The 19,856-nt window shown below is 43.9% G+C and overlaps 1 protein-coding gene across 1 annotated transcript; it reads left to right on the plus strand.

Moving 5' to 3' along the window:
• The first annotated feature begins 2,884 nt into the window (after positions 1–2,884).
• On the plus strand, positions 2,885–14,634 carry LOC138887582 (uncharacterized). The gene is made up of 2 exons (XM_070169347.1): positions 2,885–3,375; positions 14,037–14,634. The coding sequence occupies exons 1-2, from the start codon at positions 2,885–2,887 to the stop codon at positions 14,632–14,634; spliced, it is 1,089 nt and encodes a 362-aa protein (XP_070025448.1).
• The last annotated feature ends 5,222 nt before the right edge of the window (positions 14,635–19,856 follow it).

The raw sequence follows: 19,856 nt of genomic DNA on the forward strand, positions 1-19,856 counted from the left end.
AGAAGACCCTTATGCTACGAATGTTATAAGAACCCCATAAGTGTATGAATTTTTGTTACACTCCTAAAAGATATTGGTATGAGGAATTGGAATCCCAAGCTCGTGTGGTTGAATAAGAGCAAAGGACTTATGAGGTTAATACCATTGTGACTTAAATCTTCCTAATACTCGAACATATATGTGAGGGATAGAGAAATGAAACATATGTCCATGAAGTTGCTAAATTCAAGACTTATGTCAAAATCCGGGACATTCGCCCTATGTGGGGGAGGAAGGGTCATAACCAGGCCAATTAAATACAATGAAACAAGAGTAAGACCATGTAGCTTTGATGTTTGAATATTTTTGTTGAAGATAGGCGTAGTCTAGAAAAGTGATAATGGATAATGTGATTATCTGAAAGGATATGCTAATGATAGACCACTAGTACCTCCAAAAAGGTGGAAGGTTAAGGAAGGTAAATTCTTCATACATGGCAATGTGAATGATAGGGTCAACGATCCTAGAAACTAAGAGTAGGTTTGTAAAGGGGTTCTATACTTGTTAGAGGGCTTGGGACAATGCATCCCAAGGAAGTACTATAGATCAAAGGTGAAAGTTTTGCGAGTTTTTAGAATGGGTTAATTATGGAATTGCGATTCAACTAAAGTTCCAAGATGTTAAGAAAGGTGGAACGAGTGGGAGAAATAAATGTGATGCTATAATAACCCAAGAGAGTATTTGGGCTTGATGGAAACCTTACAAGCAAATAAGTGTTAAGTGATATGTGGATGAACACATTTTCCCACGAATATCCTAACAAGAATTAAGAGGTGAGCAGGTTAAAAAAATTAAGGAAAAAGACCATGTAACATGTGGAAGAGTGCGTGGCTATTCACTAGCTAGGAATAATGAGGCGAGAAGAAATAAGAAGAAAATCTATAAATTGAGATGTCCATGGTTATTGCAAAACAGTTCATATCAGAATGGTGGACTCGCCTGGAGCATAAGTGTTAATAGAAAGTATAAAGGACTAACTGTAATGCTATCGACTTGGGTGACACTGAATGGTAACTAAAGGAGCTAGAGATAGTTCATGTCTACATATAATGGAAAGTAAGACTACTGGTGCTGAAGTTGCGATATGATAAACTCATTAAACCAGGCACAATGTTATTACGAGTTCACGGGAGGTAGACAAGTGTGTGGCAAAATAAGGCTATTAATTATGCACTATGAGCAAAATAGAATGGGAATGAATATTCCATTTAGAAAGAAAAGAGGGTACCAATATATTGTTCGGGCCAGTGGCGCTTTCTGAATTGAATATGTACGAAGGGTGTTGATATGGGTTTTGGGTGGTGTTGAACAGTAAAGAGAGGTCACGAGAATGTTTCCAAGGGAAAGTGGAGTGGTTTCTTAAATCCTATAAGGCACACAAGGAGGAAAGAGGTTGACCAGGAAAGGTCTAAGCACAATGTTACATTACACTTGATACAATGTCATGCATGTTAATGATATTAAGGTGTGTGCGCAGGCTAGGAGATGTTATTCCTTTGAAATAGAAAGTTTTATAAGAAAACTCATCCAGTAATGTCTTTTGTTGAGAATTTGGAAGAGCAAGTTGCAAGAGAAATGTGATATAAATGGTTCACTATTGATGGAACATGGCCAGGTGATCACTTATGCCTCTAGGCAACCCAAGAATCATGGAAAGAACTATCCGGCACATGGTTTAGAACTTGTGGCGGTAGTTTTTGTATAAATATTTGGCGACATTATGTGTATGGGGTCCACGTTGATGTATTTATGAACCACAAGAGCCTTCAATATATTTTTAAACAAAAGGAGTTGAATCTGGGACATAGAGGATGGCTCGGGCTACTCAAGGACTATGATATTGAGATTCTCTATCACTCGGGAAAGGCCAATGTTGTGGCGGATGATCTTAGACGGAAATTTATGGGTAGCTAGCTCACTTGGAGATATATCAAAGGCCGTTGGCCAGGGAAGTTCACCAGTTGGCTAGTCTAGGAGTTTGTCTTGCGGACTCTAGTGAAGGGAGAGTAATTGTGTAGAATAAGGCTGAATCGTCGCTTGTAGCGGAGGTCAAAGAAAAGCAATACAACGATCCATTATTGGTACAGCTGAAGGAGGTAATTTATAAACACAATATCACATCTTTTCTTTTGGCATTGATGATGGTACCCTACGGTGCCAAGAGCGCCTATGTGTTCTAGATATTGATAGTCTTCGGGAAAGTATTTTGGCAAAAGCTCACACTTCTAGGTATTCCGTACACCCAGGTTCTACTAAAATGTATCATGATCTCAAAGAAGTTTATTGGTGGAATAACATGAAAAGAGATGTGGCGGACTTTGTGGCAAAATGTCCGAACTGTCAGCAAGTGAAGGCTAAACATCAAAGGCTTGGAGGATTGTTACAAAGCATAGAAGTTCTAATGTATAAATGGAAAATGATCAATATGGATTTTGTGGTAGGATTACCTTGCACTATGCACAAGTTTGACTCAATTTGGGTGATTGTGGACACACTCACGAAATCAGCGCACTTCTTGCCAGTCAAGTCCACCGATACTGCAGAACAGTATGCTCAGTTGTACATCAAGGAAGTAGTTAGACTTCATAGCACTCCAGTTTCTATTATCTTGGATTGAGGGGCTCAGTCCATAGCAAACTTTCGGACGAAATTTCAGCAAGGTTTAGGTACTCAAGTAAATCTCAGTACGGCCTTCCATCCGTAGACTGACGGTCAGGCAGAGCGGACTATTCAGGCGCTTGAAGATATGTTGCAAGCTTTTGTTCTAGCTTTCAAAGGTATTTGGGATGACCATTTGCCTTTTGTTGAGTTTGCTTACAATAACAGCTTTCACGCTAGTATTTAGATGGCCCCATTTGAGGCATTGTATGGAAGGAGGTGTAGATCTCCGATTGGGTGGTTTGAGGTTGGTAAAGCAGAATTGTTAGGGCTAGATCTTGTGCATCATGCTATGGAAAAAGTTAAAGTCATTCAGGAGAGGATGAAAACTGCTCAGAGTCGTCAGAAATCCTATGCAAACGTGCGTCGAAGAGAATTGGAATTCCAAGTAGATGATTGGGTGTTCTTGAAAGTATCTCCCATGAAGGGAGTCATACGATTCGGTAAGAAAGGGAAGTTAAGTCCGAGGCATGTCGGACCGTATAGAATCATTCAGAGGATCGGTCATGTGGCATACAAGCTTGAGCTGCCACCCGAGATGTCGTTAGTACATCCGGTCTTCCATGTGTCTCTGTTGAAAAAGGTAGTGGGAGATCTGTCCGTTATTGTGCCAATTGGAGCTATTGAGGTTAATGAAGAACTATCTTATGAAGAAATTCCAGTTGCCATTCTTGATAGGCAAGTCCGGAAATTGAGAACTAAGGAAATTGCCTCTGTAAAAGTGTTATGGCAGAATCAGCAGGTTGAGGAAGCCACTTGGGAAACCAAGGAAGAAATGAGAAAGAAGTACCCACATTTGTTTGAATAGTTATGTAATAGCTTTCATACATTTGGTTCCTGTAAACTTTTATCTTTTGGATTTGATCTATGTTAAACTATTCCATTTTGACTATGTATGTTGCCTATGCGGCTATGGTTGGTGTTGAACAAGTTATGTTATGTCTATGGAACGTATATATGCTGTTAGGATATGTATCTGGGGCCCTCTGACAGGTGGATAGTCCTAGTTACAAAGGAAACTCTGGCAAAATTTTTGGAAATTTAAGGAGTTAGCCAAATCCGGGACTGATGATATATTTCATAATGTGAAAAAGCAGAAGTTAAATAAGGATGGCTAATGAATTAAACTTGATCCTCATTCAAGGACGAATGATCTTAAGCGGGGGAGAATGTATAGCCCCAGAAAATTTTGCTTAGTAATTTAAGATTTCGTGGTGCCAAGGTAGGCCAAATATTTTATCTTGCGTGCAAATGAGGATTAAGGAGATTATGGATATCAATTGGTATGTTAATAAGTGTATAAGTCATAGTAGAAGTGAATTGGGTTCTAAGGAGAGGCCTAAGTCTAAGCCAAGTTGGAAAATTTCATAAGAGACGAAAGTTGCAAATGAGTGCGCACAAGACCTCACTTTGGACAATAATATCTCCAGTTATATAAGGATTTGTGTGATGCACAACCTATCAAATAATATTTATTTGAGTCTAGCTTCTAACGCTTCAAACCGTTCGTCATTCGGACACTCCTACCAAAAGTTATGACCAAATTACCAAAAGAAGCGCAAAATTTTACACTACCACGCTGCCCCATGCGGCGCGGCTGTGTAAATTATCAGAGCACCTCCAGTTTCGTTTCTAAACACATTTTTCATTACCACGCCGCCCTATGCGGCACGGCTATGCAAAAATTGGGATTTTTGTTATAAAACGACCTCATTTCGTCAAATAGATTCAAGGGACCATTTCTTGAGCAAAAATTAGATATTTTTAGAGTGAGAGAGTGCCCTAGAGTGAGAAAGTATCCCTCATCAATTCTTCTACAACTCTTGATAAAATCCTAAAGGATTAACAAGGAAAACCACACTAGGCCTTCATCCTTGAGGTAAGATTCTATACCCTAACCTTTAATTTCGAATCTAGATAAAGATGGGTAATTATAAAGAATGTTTGTGGGTATTGGAGTTGTTATTTTGCTTGCATGTGTTGTCAAAGGTTGTAGAAATATTGTTGAGCTAAAGATGGTAAAGTATGGGTTGTGGGTTGATGAAATCCTCTATAAAAGGACTATAAATATTTAACGCACATATGGTGTCTGATAAAATGCTCGAATGAGCTAGAATTATGAATATCTTCCTAATTTGTGTTCAATTTTGTTATGTCTCGAAGTAGATCGGCATTGCTAGAATTTCTGGAACATTGTAGTAACTTAAGGAAAAGCTCTTTGAGGTTTGTATGGCTAACTTTAACTCTTGTAGAATCCCCTTGTTGTGACGAGCATACGGTATGTGTACCTTGTATGAAAATATGTGTATTGATTGTCTTAGTTGATTTCCACACCACCGTGTTATATGTGATTGTGAAAAGTGATTTGATGTGCCTACCTTATTATGTGCTAAGCTTGTAAATGCTTGAGGATGACGATATGGGAGTATGTGTTAACGAATGAAAGAACGTTAATGTGTCCAAATGTGGGAATGTGTATAATGGCTAAAACCCTGCGTGGTAAGTAATGAAAGATGGTATTGTGAAATGACGTAAATGAGTTGAACGATTACGACAACACCTTGTACATGAATTACTGCTTGGTGACATCTATGGTGTCTTGGGCCCAAATGTATGAATTGTTGATATGAACTTGTGCTTCCTTGAAATGAGGATTCTTGTGATTAATATGCTTTAAACATTGTTGGTTAAGTCTCGCGATATAATGGGGTAAGTAAATGGCAACAAACCAAGTGTGTGTGTGTGAATGTGTGAATGTGGTAAGAACTGTGTAACAAATGATGGAAAGAAATCGTAATTGATGCAATTGAAACAACTGTGGTAATATCATACGTGACTTGTCGCGGGTAATTATCGTTGTGACTTAAATTGTATACAAGTTGTTGCATATGATGGAAATGGTATTGATGTTATGAAAATTCTTTGTGAATTATTGTTGTTGTCGTGTGAAATTTGATTGTCCGGTGGGATCGGGTTGCGCGCCGCAACACGAAGTTATAAGGTGTGGGTTGTGGTGATAAGGGTGGCCGAGGTAATAAGGGTGGACGAGGTAATAAGGGTGAAAAAGTGATCGAAATCACTATTGAAGTGAAAATATGTGAAAGTTGTGAAACCATTGATGTGATGAAATAATGTTGAAAGGGGAAAAGGAGAGATTGTGGAACTTGTTTGGCTTTGGTTGTTATTTTCATGTGCATTGGATTGTTGATTCTATTATTGTTTGTTACCTGTGTATTTCTTGATTTTACTTGGGGTAAAGTTTGTTCATACATACCAGTACAATTCAAATGTACTGACGTCCTTTTTGCCAGGGGCGCTACATTCGTGTTATGATTGTAGGTGGTTCTATAGCAGGTACTCCAGTCTACCAATAGTAGCACTCCTTCACTTTCCGTCAGCTGTATTGGTGAACCCCTTTTTCCTCTCGGGGCCCTACGTGGCTCATGCCGTTTTTCCTCCCGGAAATTTTATTTTGGTATTTGCATAAGGTATAGCCGGAGCCTTGTTACCGGTAGGTATTGTAACACTCTTTTGTATCCCTAAAGGCTCCGTAGATAGGAAATGTGGGTTATGCACTTATGTATTTTGTATTTGGGCAGTGTAACATGTAAACCACGCTAAGTAAATCTCGTAAGAATGTGTTCAAATTTACAAATGGGCATTTCACATGGTTGACGGATAAAGGAAAATGCGGGGTAACACGTGGGATAGGAAAGGCACCCAGGTCCGCTTGACTGGGGCTACCCGGTCGAGCGATGGTCGCGCCCCTCGGTTTTGGGGCGTGACAACGGGAAGAATTGGGACTTAAGAGATTTCAGAAAATTGCTGCTTCTGGTGTTTTCGCACCTAAGGCTTGGGGACCGCAGGTGCGGTGCCACACGTGTAAGTGAGAAGACCACAGATGCAAGATTAGGGCTGAGGTCAGGAACCGCAGAAGCGGAGTTTTGGGCCGCATCTACAGAATCGCAGATGCGGAAGGGCGATCGAAGGAGCGGATTTGGGCTGGTTAAGTGAGTTCCGCAGAAGTGGACTTGTGACCACAAATGTGGTACCACAGAAGCGGTAGAGGGGTCGCAGATGCGAAAACCCCTGGGCAAAATGTATATATATATTCTTTCTTCGCGATTTTTGAAGGGTTTAACCATTTTAACTTCGGATTGAGAGCTTTTGGGCGATTTTGAAGGGGGATTTCAAGATAACTTCATTGAGGTAAGGATTTTGGACCAAAAACACACTTCTATGGTAATATTTCATGGATTGGGACTGAAATTTAAGGAATTAAAGGACTAAAAATGGAGGTTTAGGGCTTGAGTTTAAGAGGGCTTAAATTGAGGATTTGAGGGGTCATTTGAGCTCCGATTCTTGTGTTTTTGGTATGTATGAACTCGTGGGGAGACGAGGAATCTAATGACGTGAAACTTTTTGAGTTTTGAGAAGTGGGCCCGGGGCTCGGGTTTTGCTAACTTCATGATTTTTGGTATTTTTCATTTGTACTTGGGCTTTGTTCCCTTAGTATATTATGACGTATTCGTTCTGATTTTGGTTAGATTCGACGCACGTGGAGGCCGATTCGAGGGGCAAAAGCATCGCGAGCTAGAGAGTTTGCCGGTTCGAGGTGAGTAATAATTGTAAATGATGTCCTGAGTGTTTTAAACCCTGGATTGCACATCGTAGTGCTATATTGAGGTGAGACACACGTTTGATGACGAGCATGGGGTCGTGCACTATTGGGGATTGTGACTTGGTCCGTCCCGATTGATGATTTTACTGCGTATTTGACTGAAACTTATTTGCTATCATTATGATTTGGGCTGATTGCCATATTTGGGCTTCGTGCCAACTATTTGAACCCTTTGGGGATTTTTATCACTATTTCCTCACTGTTTTGACTTATTACTTAAACTCAACTATGTTATTTTCTACCATTTCACTACTTAGCCATTTTTACTCAGTTGTGAGACTTAAATGATATTTTTGGGCTGAGAAATATTGTTTTACTATTGCTCGAGGGGCTTGTGATGATTTTCGGACTGAGTAAGGCCGAGGGCCTAGTTGTGAGGATACACTAATACCGATATGAGGCCGAGGGCCTGAGATACATATATACGCCATGAGGTGGCTTGGTTGATATGAGGCTGAGGGCCTAGATTTGATGCCACGAGATGACTTGATATTGCGCTTGGGCCGTAAGGAGCCCCTTCCGGAGTCTGTACACCCCCAGTGAGCGCGGGTACCCATTGTGATCTGAGATTGAGCCCGAGGGGCTGGTAGTATTCTGAGATTTGAGCCCGATGGGCTGGTACTGTCCCGAGATTTGGGCCCGAGGGGCTGGTACTGTTCTGAGCTATTGCCAGAGGGGCAATTTTATTGACACTATGCCCGAGGGGCGAACTTTCATTTGCTTACTTTATCTTAACTATTTGTCATTTACCTGTTTTACTGGTTAAAAGAGGACTTTACTTGATTTTTACTGGTTTCGCTGATTTTAAGTGATTTACTACTTCATTATAGACTGCCTTGTGTTTTATCGTGATTTCTTACTATCAGACATTATTTATATCTATTACTCACTGGGTCAGAGTACTCACATTACTCCTTGCACCATGTGTGCAGATTCAGGCATCGCTGGTTCTACTCCTAAGTGTTGATTCCTCTAGTTCCAGACGGTATTCGGAGACTACGAGGTAGTTGTTGGCGTCCGCAGCCCTGTGTCTCTATTATCTTGTCATTTCTATATCTATCAAATATTTGTATTATTATTGGATTTAGTAGACTTGTATCTTGGTCTATAGATGCTGGTGACTTGTGACACCCCGGTTAGGGCTGTGTCAGGTTGGATTCGTTTTTGTTGTCTACATTTCCGCTATTTGGTGCTATTGAACCAAGTTTAAACTATTTTATGCTATTCAACTGTTTTATAATGAGAATTTAGGTCAATTGGCTGGCCTTGTCTTCACGAAAGGCGCCATCACGACCGGGTTCGGGGTTAGGGTCGTGACAAGTTGGTATCAGAGCCTAGGTTACATAGGTCTCATGAGTCATGAGCAGGTTTAGTAGAGTCTCGCGGATCGATACGGAGACGTCTATGTTTATCCTCGAAAGGCTGCAGAACCTTTAGGAAAAAAAACTTCATATTCTTGAAATTCTTGTCATGCGAACTTGTTGATCCGAGTACTAAACTTCTATTATGCCATTCTCTCACATATGGTGAGGACACGAGCTATCGGACGGGGTGGACGACCCCTAGTGCCACCAGCTGAGACCACCATAGGCCGAGGACGCGGTCGTGGTCGTGGCAGAGGTAGAGCAGCGAGGGCAGCACCTATTGATCCACCAGCTGCCCCAGCTCAGGATCAGGCTCCAACAGCACCAGTTCAGGCACCAGTTGTGCCCATCGTGATCCTGGGTCTTCAAGAGGCCTTGGTATAGATCTTATCAGTTTGTACTGACCTGGCTCAGGCGGTTTTAGCCACTACAACCGTAGCTACTTCACAGGCCAGGGGAGGCAATCAAACCTCTACTCGCACACCTGAGAAGGTAGTGCAGGGACGTCAGACGCCGGGGGCACCTCCAGCCCAGCCGGTTGCACCAGCTCAGGAGTTTGTTGTGCAAGTTATGCCGGATGATGAGCAGCATCGACTTGAGAGGTTTGGTAGACTCCAGCCTCCGACATCTAGCGGAGTAGAGGGCAAGGATACCCAGGGTTTCTTGGATAAGTGCCAGCGGATGCTTCGTACAACAGGGATTCTTGAGACTAGTGGTGTGGCATTTACCACCTTTCAGTTTTATGGGGATGCCTTCACTTGGTGGGAGGCGTATGAGAGGCGTAGGCCTGTTGGAGTAGCGCCCCTTACTTGGCAGTAGTTCTTTGTTCTCTTCCTAGAAAAGAATGTGTCGCAGTCCCACAGAGAGGAGTTGCGTAGACAGTTCGAGTGGTTGCGACAGGGGAATATGACTGTGTCACAATATGATTCGAGGTTTTCTAAGTTGGCTCATCATGCCATCTAGATGGTTCCAACGGATTGAGAGAGGATCAGGAGATGTGTTGATGGCCTTACTTATCATCTCCGTATTCTTATGACCAGAGAGAGTGATGGGTGCTACCTTCAAGAAGGTTATTGATATCACCTGTGAGATTGAGACTGTTCGCCGGTCAAGAGCGAGAGGAGAGGGAGGCCAAGAGGCCTCGAGGATCTGGCAACTATAGTGGTGCTTCTTCGAGGGGCCAGTTCCAGCACAACAGAGGCCGTTCATTCAGGCCTTCTCAGTTAGCTCGCCTAGGTTATCGGGGGGCATCTTCTGGTCATGGTTATCATAGATCTCAGCAGGTCCAGTCCTCACTCAGTGCTATTCCAGCTCAGAGTTCATCTCGTGCCCCATCGGTTCAGGGTTCTTCTATGCCGAGTGCATCAGCTAGTCACCCCGGTGCGAGGGGTTCCCTTCAGTCCCCTTCTCCAGCACTCGGGAGTTATTATGAGTGTGGCGAGATGGGCCACATGTGGAGGAAGTGTCCTCATCGTTTTGCTAGTTTGTCCCAGCAGAGGGGTCAGTCTTCGGCTTCAGCGCCAGTTTCTTCACCACCACCCGCTCAACCAGCTAGGGATGGAGGTCAGTCGGCCAGGGGTCTCCCTAGAGGGGGTGTCGATCAGGGGGCGGTCAGACCCGTTTCTATGTCATCCTAGGTAGATCAGATGCTGTTATTACAGGTATTGTTTTAGTTTGCCATAGAGATGCCTCTGTATTATTTGATATCAGTTCCACCTTTTCTTATGTGTCATCATACTTTGCTCGTTATTTGGGTATGCCCCGTGAGCTTCTTGCTTTACATGTTCATGTATCTACCCCGATGGGCGATACTGTTGTTGTAAACTGTGTGTATCGGTCATGTGTGGTGACTATTGGGGGTTTGGAGACCCAAGTGGATCTATTACTATTGAGTATGGTGGATTTTGATGTCATTTTGGGCATGGATTGGTTATCTCTGTGTCGTGCTATTATGGACTGTCATGCTAAGACAGTCACATTGGCTATGCTGGGTGTGCCACAGATCGAGTGGCGAGGTGTGATTGATTATGTTCCTATTAGAGTGATCTCTTTCTTGAGAGCCCAATGTATGGTTGGGAAGGGTTGTCTTTCATACCTAGCATTTGTGAGGGATGTCGGAGCTGAGACTCCCAGTATTGATTTTGTTCCAGTTGTGAGGGATTTTCCCGATGTATTTCCTGTAGACCTGTTGGGCATGCCACCGGGCAGGGATATTGATTTTGGTATTGACCTGGTGCCGAGCACTCATCCTATTTCTATTCAGCCGTACCGTATAGCACCAGTGGAGTTGAAGGAATTAAAGGAGCAACTTCAGGAGCTCCTAGATAAAGGGTTCATTCGGCCTAGTGTGTCACCTTGGGGTTCACCGGTTCTGTTTGTGAAGAAGAAGGATGGCACAATGAGAATGTGCATTGATTATAGGCAATTGAATAAGGTAACAATTAAGAACAAGTATCCTTTGCCTCGCATTAATGATTTATTTGACCAGCTTCAGGAAGCGAGGGTGTTCTCCAAGATTGATCTTCGTTCAGGTTATCACCAGTTGAAGATCAGGGACTCGGATATTCTTAAGACGGCTTTCAAGACCGATATGGTCATTATGAGTTCTTGGTGATGTCTTTTGGGCTGACCAATGCCCCAATAGCGTTCATGCATTTAATGAACAGCGTGTTCCAGCCTTATCTCGATTCATTCATCATAATCTTCATTGATGATATTCTGGTGTATTCGTGTAGTCAGGAGGAGTACGCGGAGCATTTGAGAGTTGTATTGCAGAGATTGAGGGAGGAGAAGCTTTATGCAAAATTCTCCAAGTGTGAGTTTTGGCTTGGTTCAGTGGCTTTCTTGGGGCACGTAGTGTCCAACGAGTGTATTCAGGTAGTGCTATATTGAGGTGAGACACACGTTTGATGACGAGCATGGGGTCGTGCACTATTGGGGATTGTGACTTGGTCCGTCCCGATTGATGATTTTACTGCGTATTTGACTGAAACTTATTTGCTATCATTATGATTTGGGCTGATTGCCATATTTGGGCTTCGTGCCAACTATTTGAACCCTTTGGGGATTTTTATCACTATTTCCTCACTGTTTTGACTTATTACTTAAACTCAATTATGTTATTTTCTACCATTTCACTACTTAGCCATTTTTACTCAGTTGTGAGACTTAAATGATATTTTTGGGCTGAGAAATACTGTTTTACTATTGCTCGAGGGGCTTGTGATGATTTTCGGACTGAGTAAGGCCGAGGGCCTAGTTGTGAGGATACACTAATACCGATATGAGGCCGAGGGCCTGAGATACATATATACGCCATGAGGTGGCTTGGTTGATATGAGGCCGAGGGCCTAGATTTGATGCCACGAGATGACTTGATATTGCGCTTGGGCCGTAAGGAGCCCCTTCCGGAGTCTGTACACCCCCAGTGAGCGCGGGTACCCATTGTGATCTGAGATTGAGCCCGAGGGGCTGGTAGTATTCTGAGATTTGAGCCCGATGGGCTGGTACTGTCCCGAGATTTGGGCCCGAGGGGCTGGTACTGTTCTGAGCTATTGGCCGAGGGGCAATTTTGTTGACACTATGCCCGAGGGGCGAACTTTCATTTGCTTACTTTATCTTAACTATTTGTCATTTACCTGTTTTACTGGTTAAAAGAGGACTTTACTTGATTTTTACTAGTTTCGCTGATTTAAGTGATTTACTACTTCATTATAGACTGCCTTGTGTTTTATCGTGATTTCTTACTATCAGACATTATTTATATCTATTACTCACTGGGTCAGAGTACTCACATTACTCCTTGCACCATGTGTGCAGATTCAGGCATCGCTGGTTCTGCTCCTAAGTGTTGATTCCTCTAGTTCTAGGCGGTATTCGGAGACTACGAGGTAGTTGTTGGCGTCCGCAGCCCCGTGTCTCTATTATCTTGTCATTTCTATATCTATCAAATATTTGTATTAGTATTGGATTTAGTAGACTTGTATCTTGGTCTATAGATGCTGGTGACTTGTGACACCCCGGTTAGGGCTGTGTCAGGTTGGATTCATTTTTGTTGTCTACATTTCCGCTATTTGGTGCTATTGAACCAAGTTTAAACTATTTTATGCTATTCAACTGTTTTAAAATGAGAATTTAGGTCAATTGGCTGGCCTTGTCTTCACGAAAGGCGCCATCACGACCGGGTTCGGGGTTAGGGTCGTGACAAGTTGGTATCAGAGCCTAGGTTACATAGGTCTCATGAGTCATGAGCAGGTTTAGTAGAGTCTCGCGGATCGATACGGAGACGTCTATGTTTATCCTCGAAAGGCTGCAGAACCTTTAGGAAAAAAAACTTCATATTCTTGAAATTCTTGTCATGCGAACTTGTTGATCCGAGTACTAAACTTCTATTATGCCATTCTCTCACATATGGTGAGGACACGAGCTATCGGACGGGGTGGACGACCCCTAGTGCCACCAGCTGAGACCACCATAGGCCGAGGACGCGCTCGTGGTCGTGGCAGAGGTAGAGCAGTGAGGGCAGCACCTATTGATCCACCAGCTGCCCCAGCTCAGGATCAGGCTCCAACAGCACCAGTTCAGGCACCAGTTGTGCCCATCCTGATCCTGGGTCTTCAAGAGGCCTTGGCATAGATCTTATCAGTTTGTACTGACCTGGCTCAGGCGGTTTTAGCCACTACAACCGTAGCTACTTCACAGGCCAGGGGAGGCAATCAAACCCCCGCTACTCGCACACCTGAGCAGGTAGTGCAGGGACGTCAGACGCCGGGGGCACCTCCAGCCCAGCCGGTTGCACCAGCTCAGGAGTTTGTTGTGCAAGTTATGTCGGATGATGAGCAGCATCGACTTGAGAGGTTTGGTAGACTCCAGCCTCCGACATCTAGCGGAGTAGAGGGCAAGGATACCCAGGGTTTCTTGGATAAGTGTCAGCGGATGCTTCGTACAACAAGGATTCTTGAGACTAGTGGTGTGGCATTTACCACCTTTCAGTTTTATGGGGATGCCTTCACTTGGTGGGAGGCGTATGAGAGGCGTAGGCCTGTTGGAGTAGTGCCCCTTACTTGGCAGTAGTTCTTTGTTCTCTTCCTGGAAAAGAATGTGTCGCAGTCCCACAGAGAGGAGTTGCGTAGATAGTTCGAGTGGTTGCGACAGGGGAATATGACTGTGTCACAGTATGAGTCGAGGTTTTCTAAGTTGGCTCATCATGCCATCTAGATGGTTCCAACGGATTGAGAGAGGATCAGGAGATGTGTTGATGGCCTTACTTATCATCTCCGTATTCTTATGACCAGAGAGAGAGTGATGGGTGCTACCTTCAAGAAGGTTATTGATATCACCTGTGAGATTGAGACTGTTCGCCATCAAGAGCGAGAGGAGAGGGAGTCCAAGAGGCCTCGAGGATCTGGCAACTATAGTGGTGCTCCTTCGAGGGGCCAGTTCCAGCACAACAGAGGCCGTTCATTCAGGCCTTCTCAGTCAGCTCGCCTAGGTTATCGGGGGGCATCTTCTGGTCATGGTTATCATAGATCTCAGCAGGTCCAGTCCTCACTCAGTGCTATTCCAGCTCAGAGTTCATCTCGTGCCCCATCGGTTCAGGGTTCTTCTATGTCGAGTGCATCAGCTAGTCACCCCGGTGCGAGGGGTTACCTTCAGTCCCCTTCTCCAGCACTCGGGAGTTATTATGAGTGTGGCGAGATGGGCCACATGTGGAGGAAGTGTCCTCATCGTTTTGCTAGTTTGTCCCAGCAGAGGGGTCAGTCTTCGGCTTCAGCGCCAGTTTCTTCACCACCACCCGCTCAACCAGCTAGGGATGGAGGTCAGTCGGCCAGGGGTCTCCCTAGAGGGGGTGTCGATCAGGGGGCGGTCAGACCCGTTTCTATGTCATCCTAGGTAGATCAGATGCTGTTATTACAGGTATTGTTTCAGTTTGCCATAGAGATGCCTCTGTATTATTTGATATCAGTTCCACCTTTTCTTATGTGTCATCATACTTTGCTCGTTATTTGGGTATGCCCCGTGAGCTTCTTGCTTTACATGTTCATGTATCTACCCCGATGGGCGATACTGTTGTTGTAAACTGTGTGTATCGGTCATGTGTGGTGACTATTGGGGGTTTGGAGACCCAAGTGGATCTATTACTATTGAGTATGGTGGATTTTGATGTCATTTTGGGCATGGATTGGTTATCTCTGTGTCGTGCTATTATGGACTGTCATGCTAAGACAGTCACATTGGCTATACTGGGTGTGCCACAAATCGAGTGGCGAGGTGTGATTGATTATGTTCCTATTAGAGTGATCTCTTTCTTGAGAGCCCAATGTATGGTTGGGAAGGGTTGTCTTTCATACCTAGCATTTGTGAGGGATGTCGGAGCTGAGACTCCCAGTATTGATTTTGTTCCAGTTGTGAGGGATTTTCCCGATGTGTTTCCTGTAGACCTGTTGGGCATGCCACCGGGCAGGGATATTGATTTTGGTATTGACCTGGTGCCGAGCACTCATCCTATTTCTATTCCGCTGTACCGTATAGCACCAGTGGAGTTGAAGGAATTAAAGGATCAACTTCAGGAGCTCCTAGATAAAGGGTTCATTCGGCCTAGTGTGTCACCTTGGGGTTCACCGGTTCTGTTTGTGAAGAAGAAGGATGGCACAATGAGAATGTGCATTGATTATAGGCAATTGAATAAGGTAACAATTAAGAACTAGTATCCTTTGCCTCGCATTAATGATTTATTTGACCAGCTTCAGGAAGCGAGGGTGTTCTCCAAGATTGATCTTCGTTCAGGTTATCACCAGTTGAAGATCAGGGACTCGGATATTCTTAAGACGGCTTTCAAGACCGATATGGTCATTATGAGTTCTTGGTGATGTCTTTTGGGCTGACCAATGCCCTAACAGCGTTCATGCATTTGATGAACAGCGTGTTCCAGCCTTATCTCGATTCATTCATCATAATCTTCATTGATGATATTCTGGTGTATCGTGTAGTCAGGAGGAGTACGCGGAGCATTTGAGAGTTGTATTGCAGAGATTGAGGGAGGAGAAGCTTTATGCAAAATTCTCCAAGTGTGAGTTTTGGCTTGGTTCAGTGGCTTTCTTGGGGCACGTGGTGTCCAACGAGTGTATTCAGGTTGATCCGAAGAAGATAGAGGCGGTTTAGAAATAGCCCAGACCATCCTCAGCCACAGAGATTCATAGCTTTCTTGGTTTGGTAGGCTATTATTGCCGGTTTGTTCAGGGATTCTCATCTATCACATTGCCCTGTGTTGGTTTTGCCATCAGCTTCAGGTTCATATACTATGTATTGTGATGCTTCGAGAGTTGGGATTGGTTGTGTGTTGATGCAGGAGGGTAGAGTTATTGCTTATGCTTCTCGTCAGTTGAAGCCCCATGAGAAGAACTATCCCGTTCATGATTTGGAGTTGGCTGCCATAGTTCATGCATTAAAGATTTGGAGGCACTATTTGTATGGCGTATGTTGTGAGATGTTCACTGATCATCGCAGTCTTCAGCATTTGTTCAAGCAAAAGGATATTAATTTGAGGTAGCGGAGATGGTTGGAGTTGCTTAAGGATTATGATATCACTATATTGTACCATCCCGGAAAGGACAATGTGGTGGTCGGTGCTTTGAGCCAAAAGGCAGTGAGTATATGGAGTTTGGCATATATTCCAGTTGGGGAGAGACCTCTTGCAGATGATGTTCAGGCCTTGGCCAATCGGTTTGTGAGATTAGATATTTCGGAGCCTAGTCGGGTATTGGCTTGTGTGGTATCTCGGTCTTCCTTATATGATCGCATCAGAGAGCGCCAGTACGATGATCCGCATTTGCTAGTCCTTAAGGACAGAGTTCAGCATGATGATTCTAGAGATGTGACCATCGGCAATGATGGGGTGTTGAGGATGCAGGGCCGGATTTGCGTGCCCAATGTGGATGGGATTCGGGAGTTAATTCTGGAGGAGGCCCATAGCTCGCGGTATTCCATTCATCCGGGTGCCGCGAAGATTTATCAGGATTTGAGGCAACACTATTGGTGGAGAACAATGAAGAAAGATATTGTGGGATTTGTAGCTCGGTGTCTCAATTTTCAGCAGGTGAAATATGAGCATCAGAGACCGGGTGGCTTGCTACAGTAGATGGATATTCCTGAGTGGAAGTGGGAGAGAATCACTATGGACTTTGTTGTTGGACTTCCATGGACTTTGAGAAAGTTCAATGCTATTTGGGTGATTGTGGATCGGCTGACCAAGTCCGCGCACTTTATTCCTGTGTGTACTACCTATCCTTCAGAGCGGTTGGCAGGGATCTATATCTGAGAAATTGTTCGCTTGCATGGTGTCCCAGTTTCCATCATTTCAGATAGAGGTACTCAGTTTACTTCGCAGTTTTGGAGGGCCGTGCAGAGAGAGTTGGGTACTCAGGTAGAGTTGAGCACAGCTTTTCATCCTCAGACGGACGGGCAGTCCGAGTGTACTATTCAGATATTGGAGGACATGTTGTGTGCTTGTGTCATTGATTTCGTAGGATCATGGGATGAGTTTCTACCGCTTGCAGAGTTTGCTTATAACAACAGCTACCAGTCGAGTATTCAGATGGCTCCATATGAGGCTTTATATGGGAGGCGGTGTAGATCTCTAGTTGGTTGGTTCGAGCCCGGTGAGGCTATGCTACTGGGGACTGATTTGGTGTAAGATGCCTTGGAGAAAGTGAAGGTGATTCAAGAGAGGCTTCGTACAGTGCAGACGAGGCAAGAGTTATGCTGATAGGAAGGTTCGAGATATGTCTTATATGGTTGGCGAGAAGGTTCTGTTGAAGGTTTCACCCATGAAGGGTGTTATGAGATTTGGGAAAAAAGGGAAATTGAGTCCTCGGTTCATTGGGCCTTTTGAGGTGCTTCGGAGGATTAGGGAGATGGCTTATGAGCTTGCGTTGCCGCCCAGCTTGTCGAGTGTGCATCCAGCATTTCATGTTTCTATGCTCCGGAAGTATAATGGGGATCCGTCTTATGTTCTGGATTTCAGTACGGTTCAGTTGGATGATGATTTGACCTATGATGTGGAGCTAGTAGCTATTTTGGGTCGTCAGGTTCAGAAGTTGAGTTCAGAGGATATAGCTTCAGTGAAAATGCAGTGGAGAGGTCAGCTCGTGGAAGAGGCTACCTGGGAGACCGAGCGGGAGATGCGGAGCAGATATCCTCACCTATTTGAGGCTTCAGGTATGTTTCTTGACTCGTTCGAGGACGAACATTTGTTTAAGTTGGGGAGGATGTGACGATGCAGACAGTCGTCTCATGAGTTACCGTTCTATTTCCCCATTTCTACTTCTTTATGCTTCGTTATCCGTGTTTCATGTGATCGGGTTGATTAGTTTGAGTTCGGAAAGGATTTGGTAAGAAATGAGACAGTTAGTCTCTTTTAAGAAGGTTTAAGTTGGAAAAGTCAACTGGATGTTGACTTATGTGTTAGAGAGCTCAGATGTTAGTTCCAATGGTTCGGTTAACTTCGGGATGTGATTTATGGCTTAGGAGCGTGATTGGAATTGGTTTTGGAGGTTCAGAGTAGAATTAGGCTTGAATTGGCGAAGTTGATATTTTGTCGATTTCCGGTTGATAGTTGAGATTTTGATATAAGGGTCGGAATGGAATTCCGAGAGTTTCCGTAGCTTCGTTGTATTATTTGGGATGTGTGTGCAAAATTTCAGGTCATTCGGACGTGGTTTGGTTGGGTTTCTGATCAAAAGCGTGTTTCGGAAGATTTTAGAAACTTAGGCTTGAATTCGATGAGTTTGGGTAATTTGATGTTGTTTGAGGTGTTTTGATGATTGAAACAAGTTTGAATAAGGTATTGGGTCATGTTTGTGCTTTTGGTTGAGGTCCCGGGGGCCTCAGGGTGATTTCGGATGGTTAACAGGAAGAATTGGGACTTAAGAGATTTCAGAAAATTGCTGCTTTTGGTGTTTTCGCACCTATGGCTTGGGGACCGCAGGTGTGGTGCCGCACGTGCGAGGGAGAAGGCCGCAGATGCGAGATTAGGGCTGAGGGTCAGGAACCGCAGAAGCAGAGTTTTGGGCCGCATCTGCGGAATCGCATATGCGGAAGGGCGATCGCATGAGCGGATTTGGGATGGTTAAGTGAGTTTCGCAGAAGTGGACTTGTGACAGCAAATGCGGTACCGCAGAAGCGGTAGAGGGGTCGCAGATGCGAAAACCCCTGGGCAAAATGTATATATATATTCTTTCTTCACGATTTTTGAAGGGTTTAACCATTTTAACTTCGGATTGAGAGCTTTTGGGCGATTTTGAAGGGAGATTTCAAGAGAACTTCGTTGAGGTAAGGATTTTGGACCAAAAACACACTTCTATGGTAATATTTCATGGATTGGGACTGAAATTTAAGGAATTAAAGGACTAAAAATGGAGGTTTAGGGCTTGAGTTTAAGAGAGCTTAAATTAAGGATTTGAGGGGTCATTTGAGCTCCGATTCTTGCGTTTTTGATATGTATGAACTCGTGGGGAGACGGGAAATCTAATGACATGAAAATATCTTAGTTTCGAGAAGTGGGCTCGGAGCTCAGGTTTTGCTAATTTCGGGATTTTTGGTATTTTCGATTGTTTTTGCTTGGGCTTTGTTCCCTTAGCATATTATGACGTATTCGTTCTAATTTTGGTTAGATTCGACGCACGTGGAGGCTGATTCGAGAGGAAAAAGCGTCGCGAGCTAGAAAGTTAGCCAGTTCGAGGTGAGTAATGATTGTAAATGATGTCCTGAGGGTTTGAAGCCCCGGATTGCACATCGTAGTACTATATTGAGGTGAGACACACGTTTGATGACGAGCATGGGGTCGTGCACTATTGGAGATTGTGACTTGGTCCATCCTGATTTATGATTTTACTGCGTATTTGACTGAAACTTATTTGCTATAATTATGATTTGGGCTGATTGCCATATTTGGGCTTCGTGCCAACTATTTGAATCCTTTGGGGATTTTTATCACTGTTTCCTCACCGTTTTGACTTATTACTTAAACTCAGTTATGTTATTTTCTACTATTTCACTACTCAGCCATTTTTACTCAGTTGTGAGACTTAAATGATATTTTTGGGCTGAGAAATACT

This window comes from Nicotiana sylvestris, chromosome 3, assembly GCF_000393655.2.
Source record: "Nicotiana sylvestris chromosome 3, ASM39365v2, whole genome shotgun sequence".
Taxonomy (NCBI): Eukaryota; Viridiplantae; Streptophyta; class Magnoliopsida; order Solanales; family Solanaceae; genus Nicotiana; species Nicotiana sylvestris.

Coding starts and splice junctions, on each gene's coding strand:
- LOC138887582 (XM_070169347.1), top strand. CDS start 2,885: ATGGCCCCATTTGAGGCATTGTATGGAAGGAGGTGTAGATCTCCGATT. Junction 3,376..14,036: donor CCAGTTGCCATTCTTGATAG/GCAAGTCCGGAA, acceptor TCTTATGACCAG/AGAGAGAGTGATGGGTGCTA.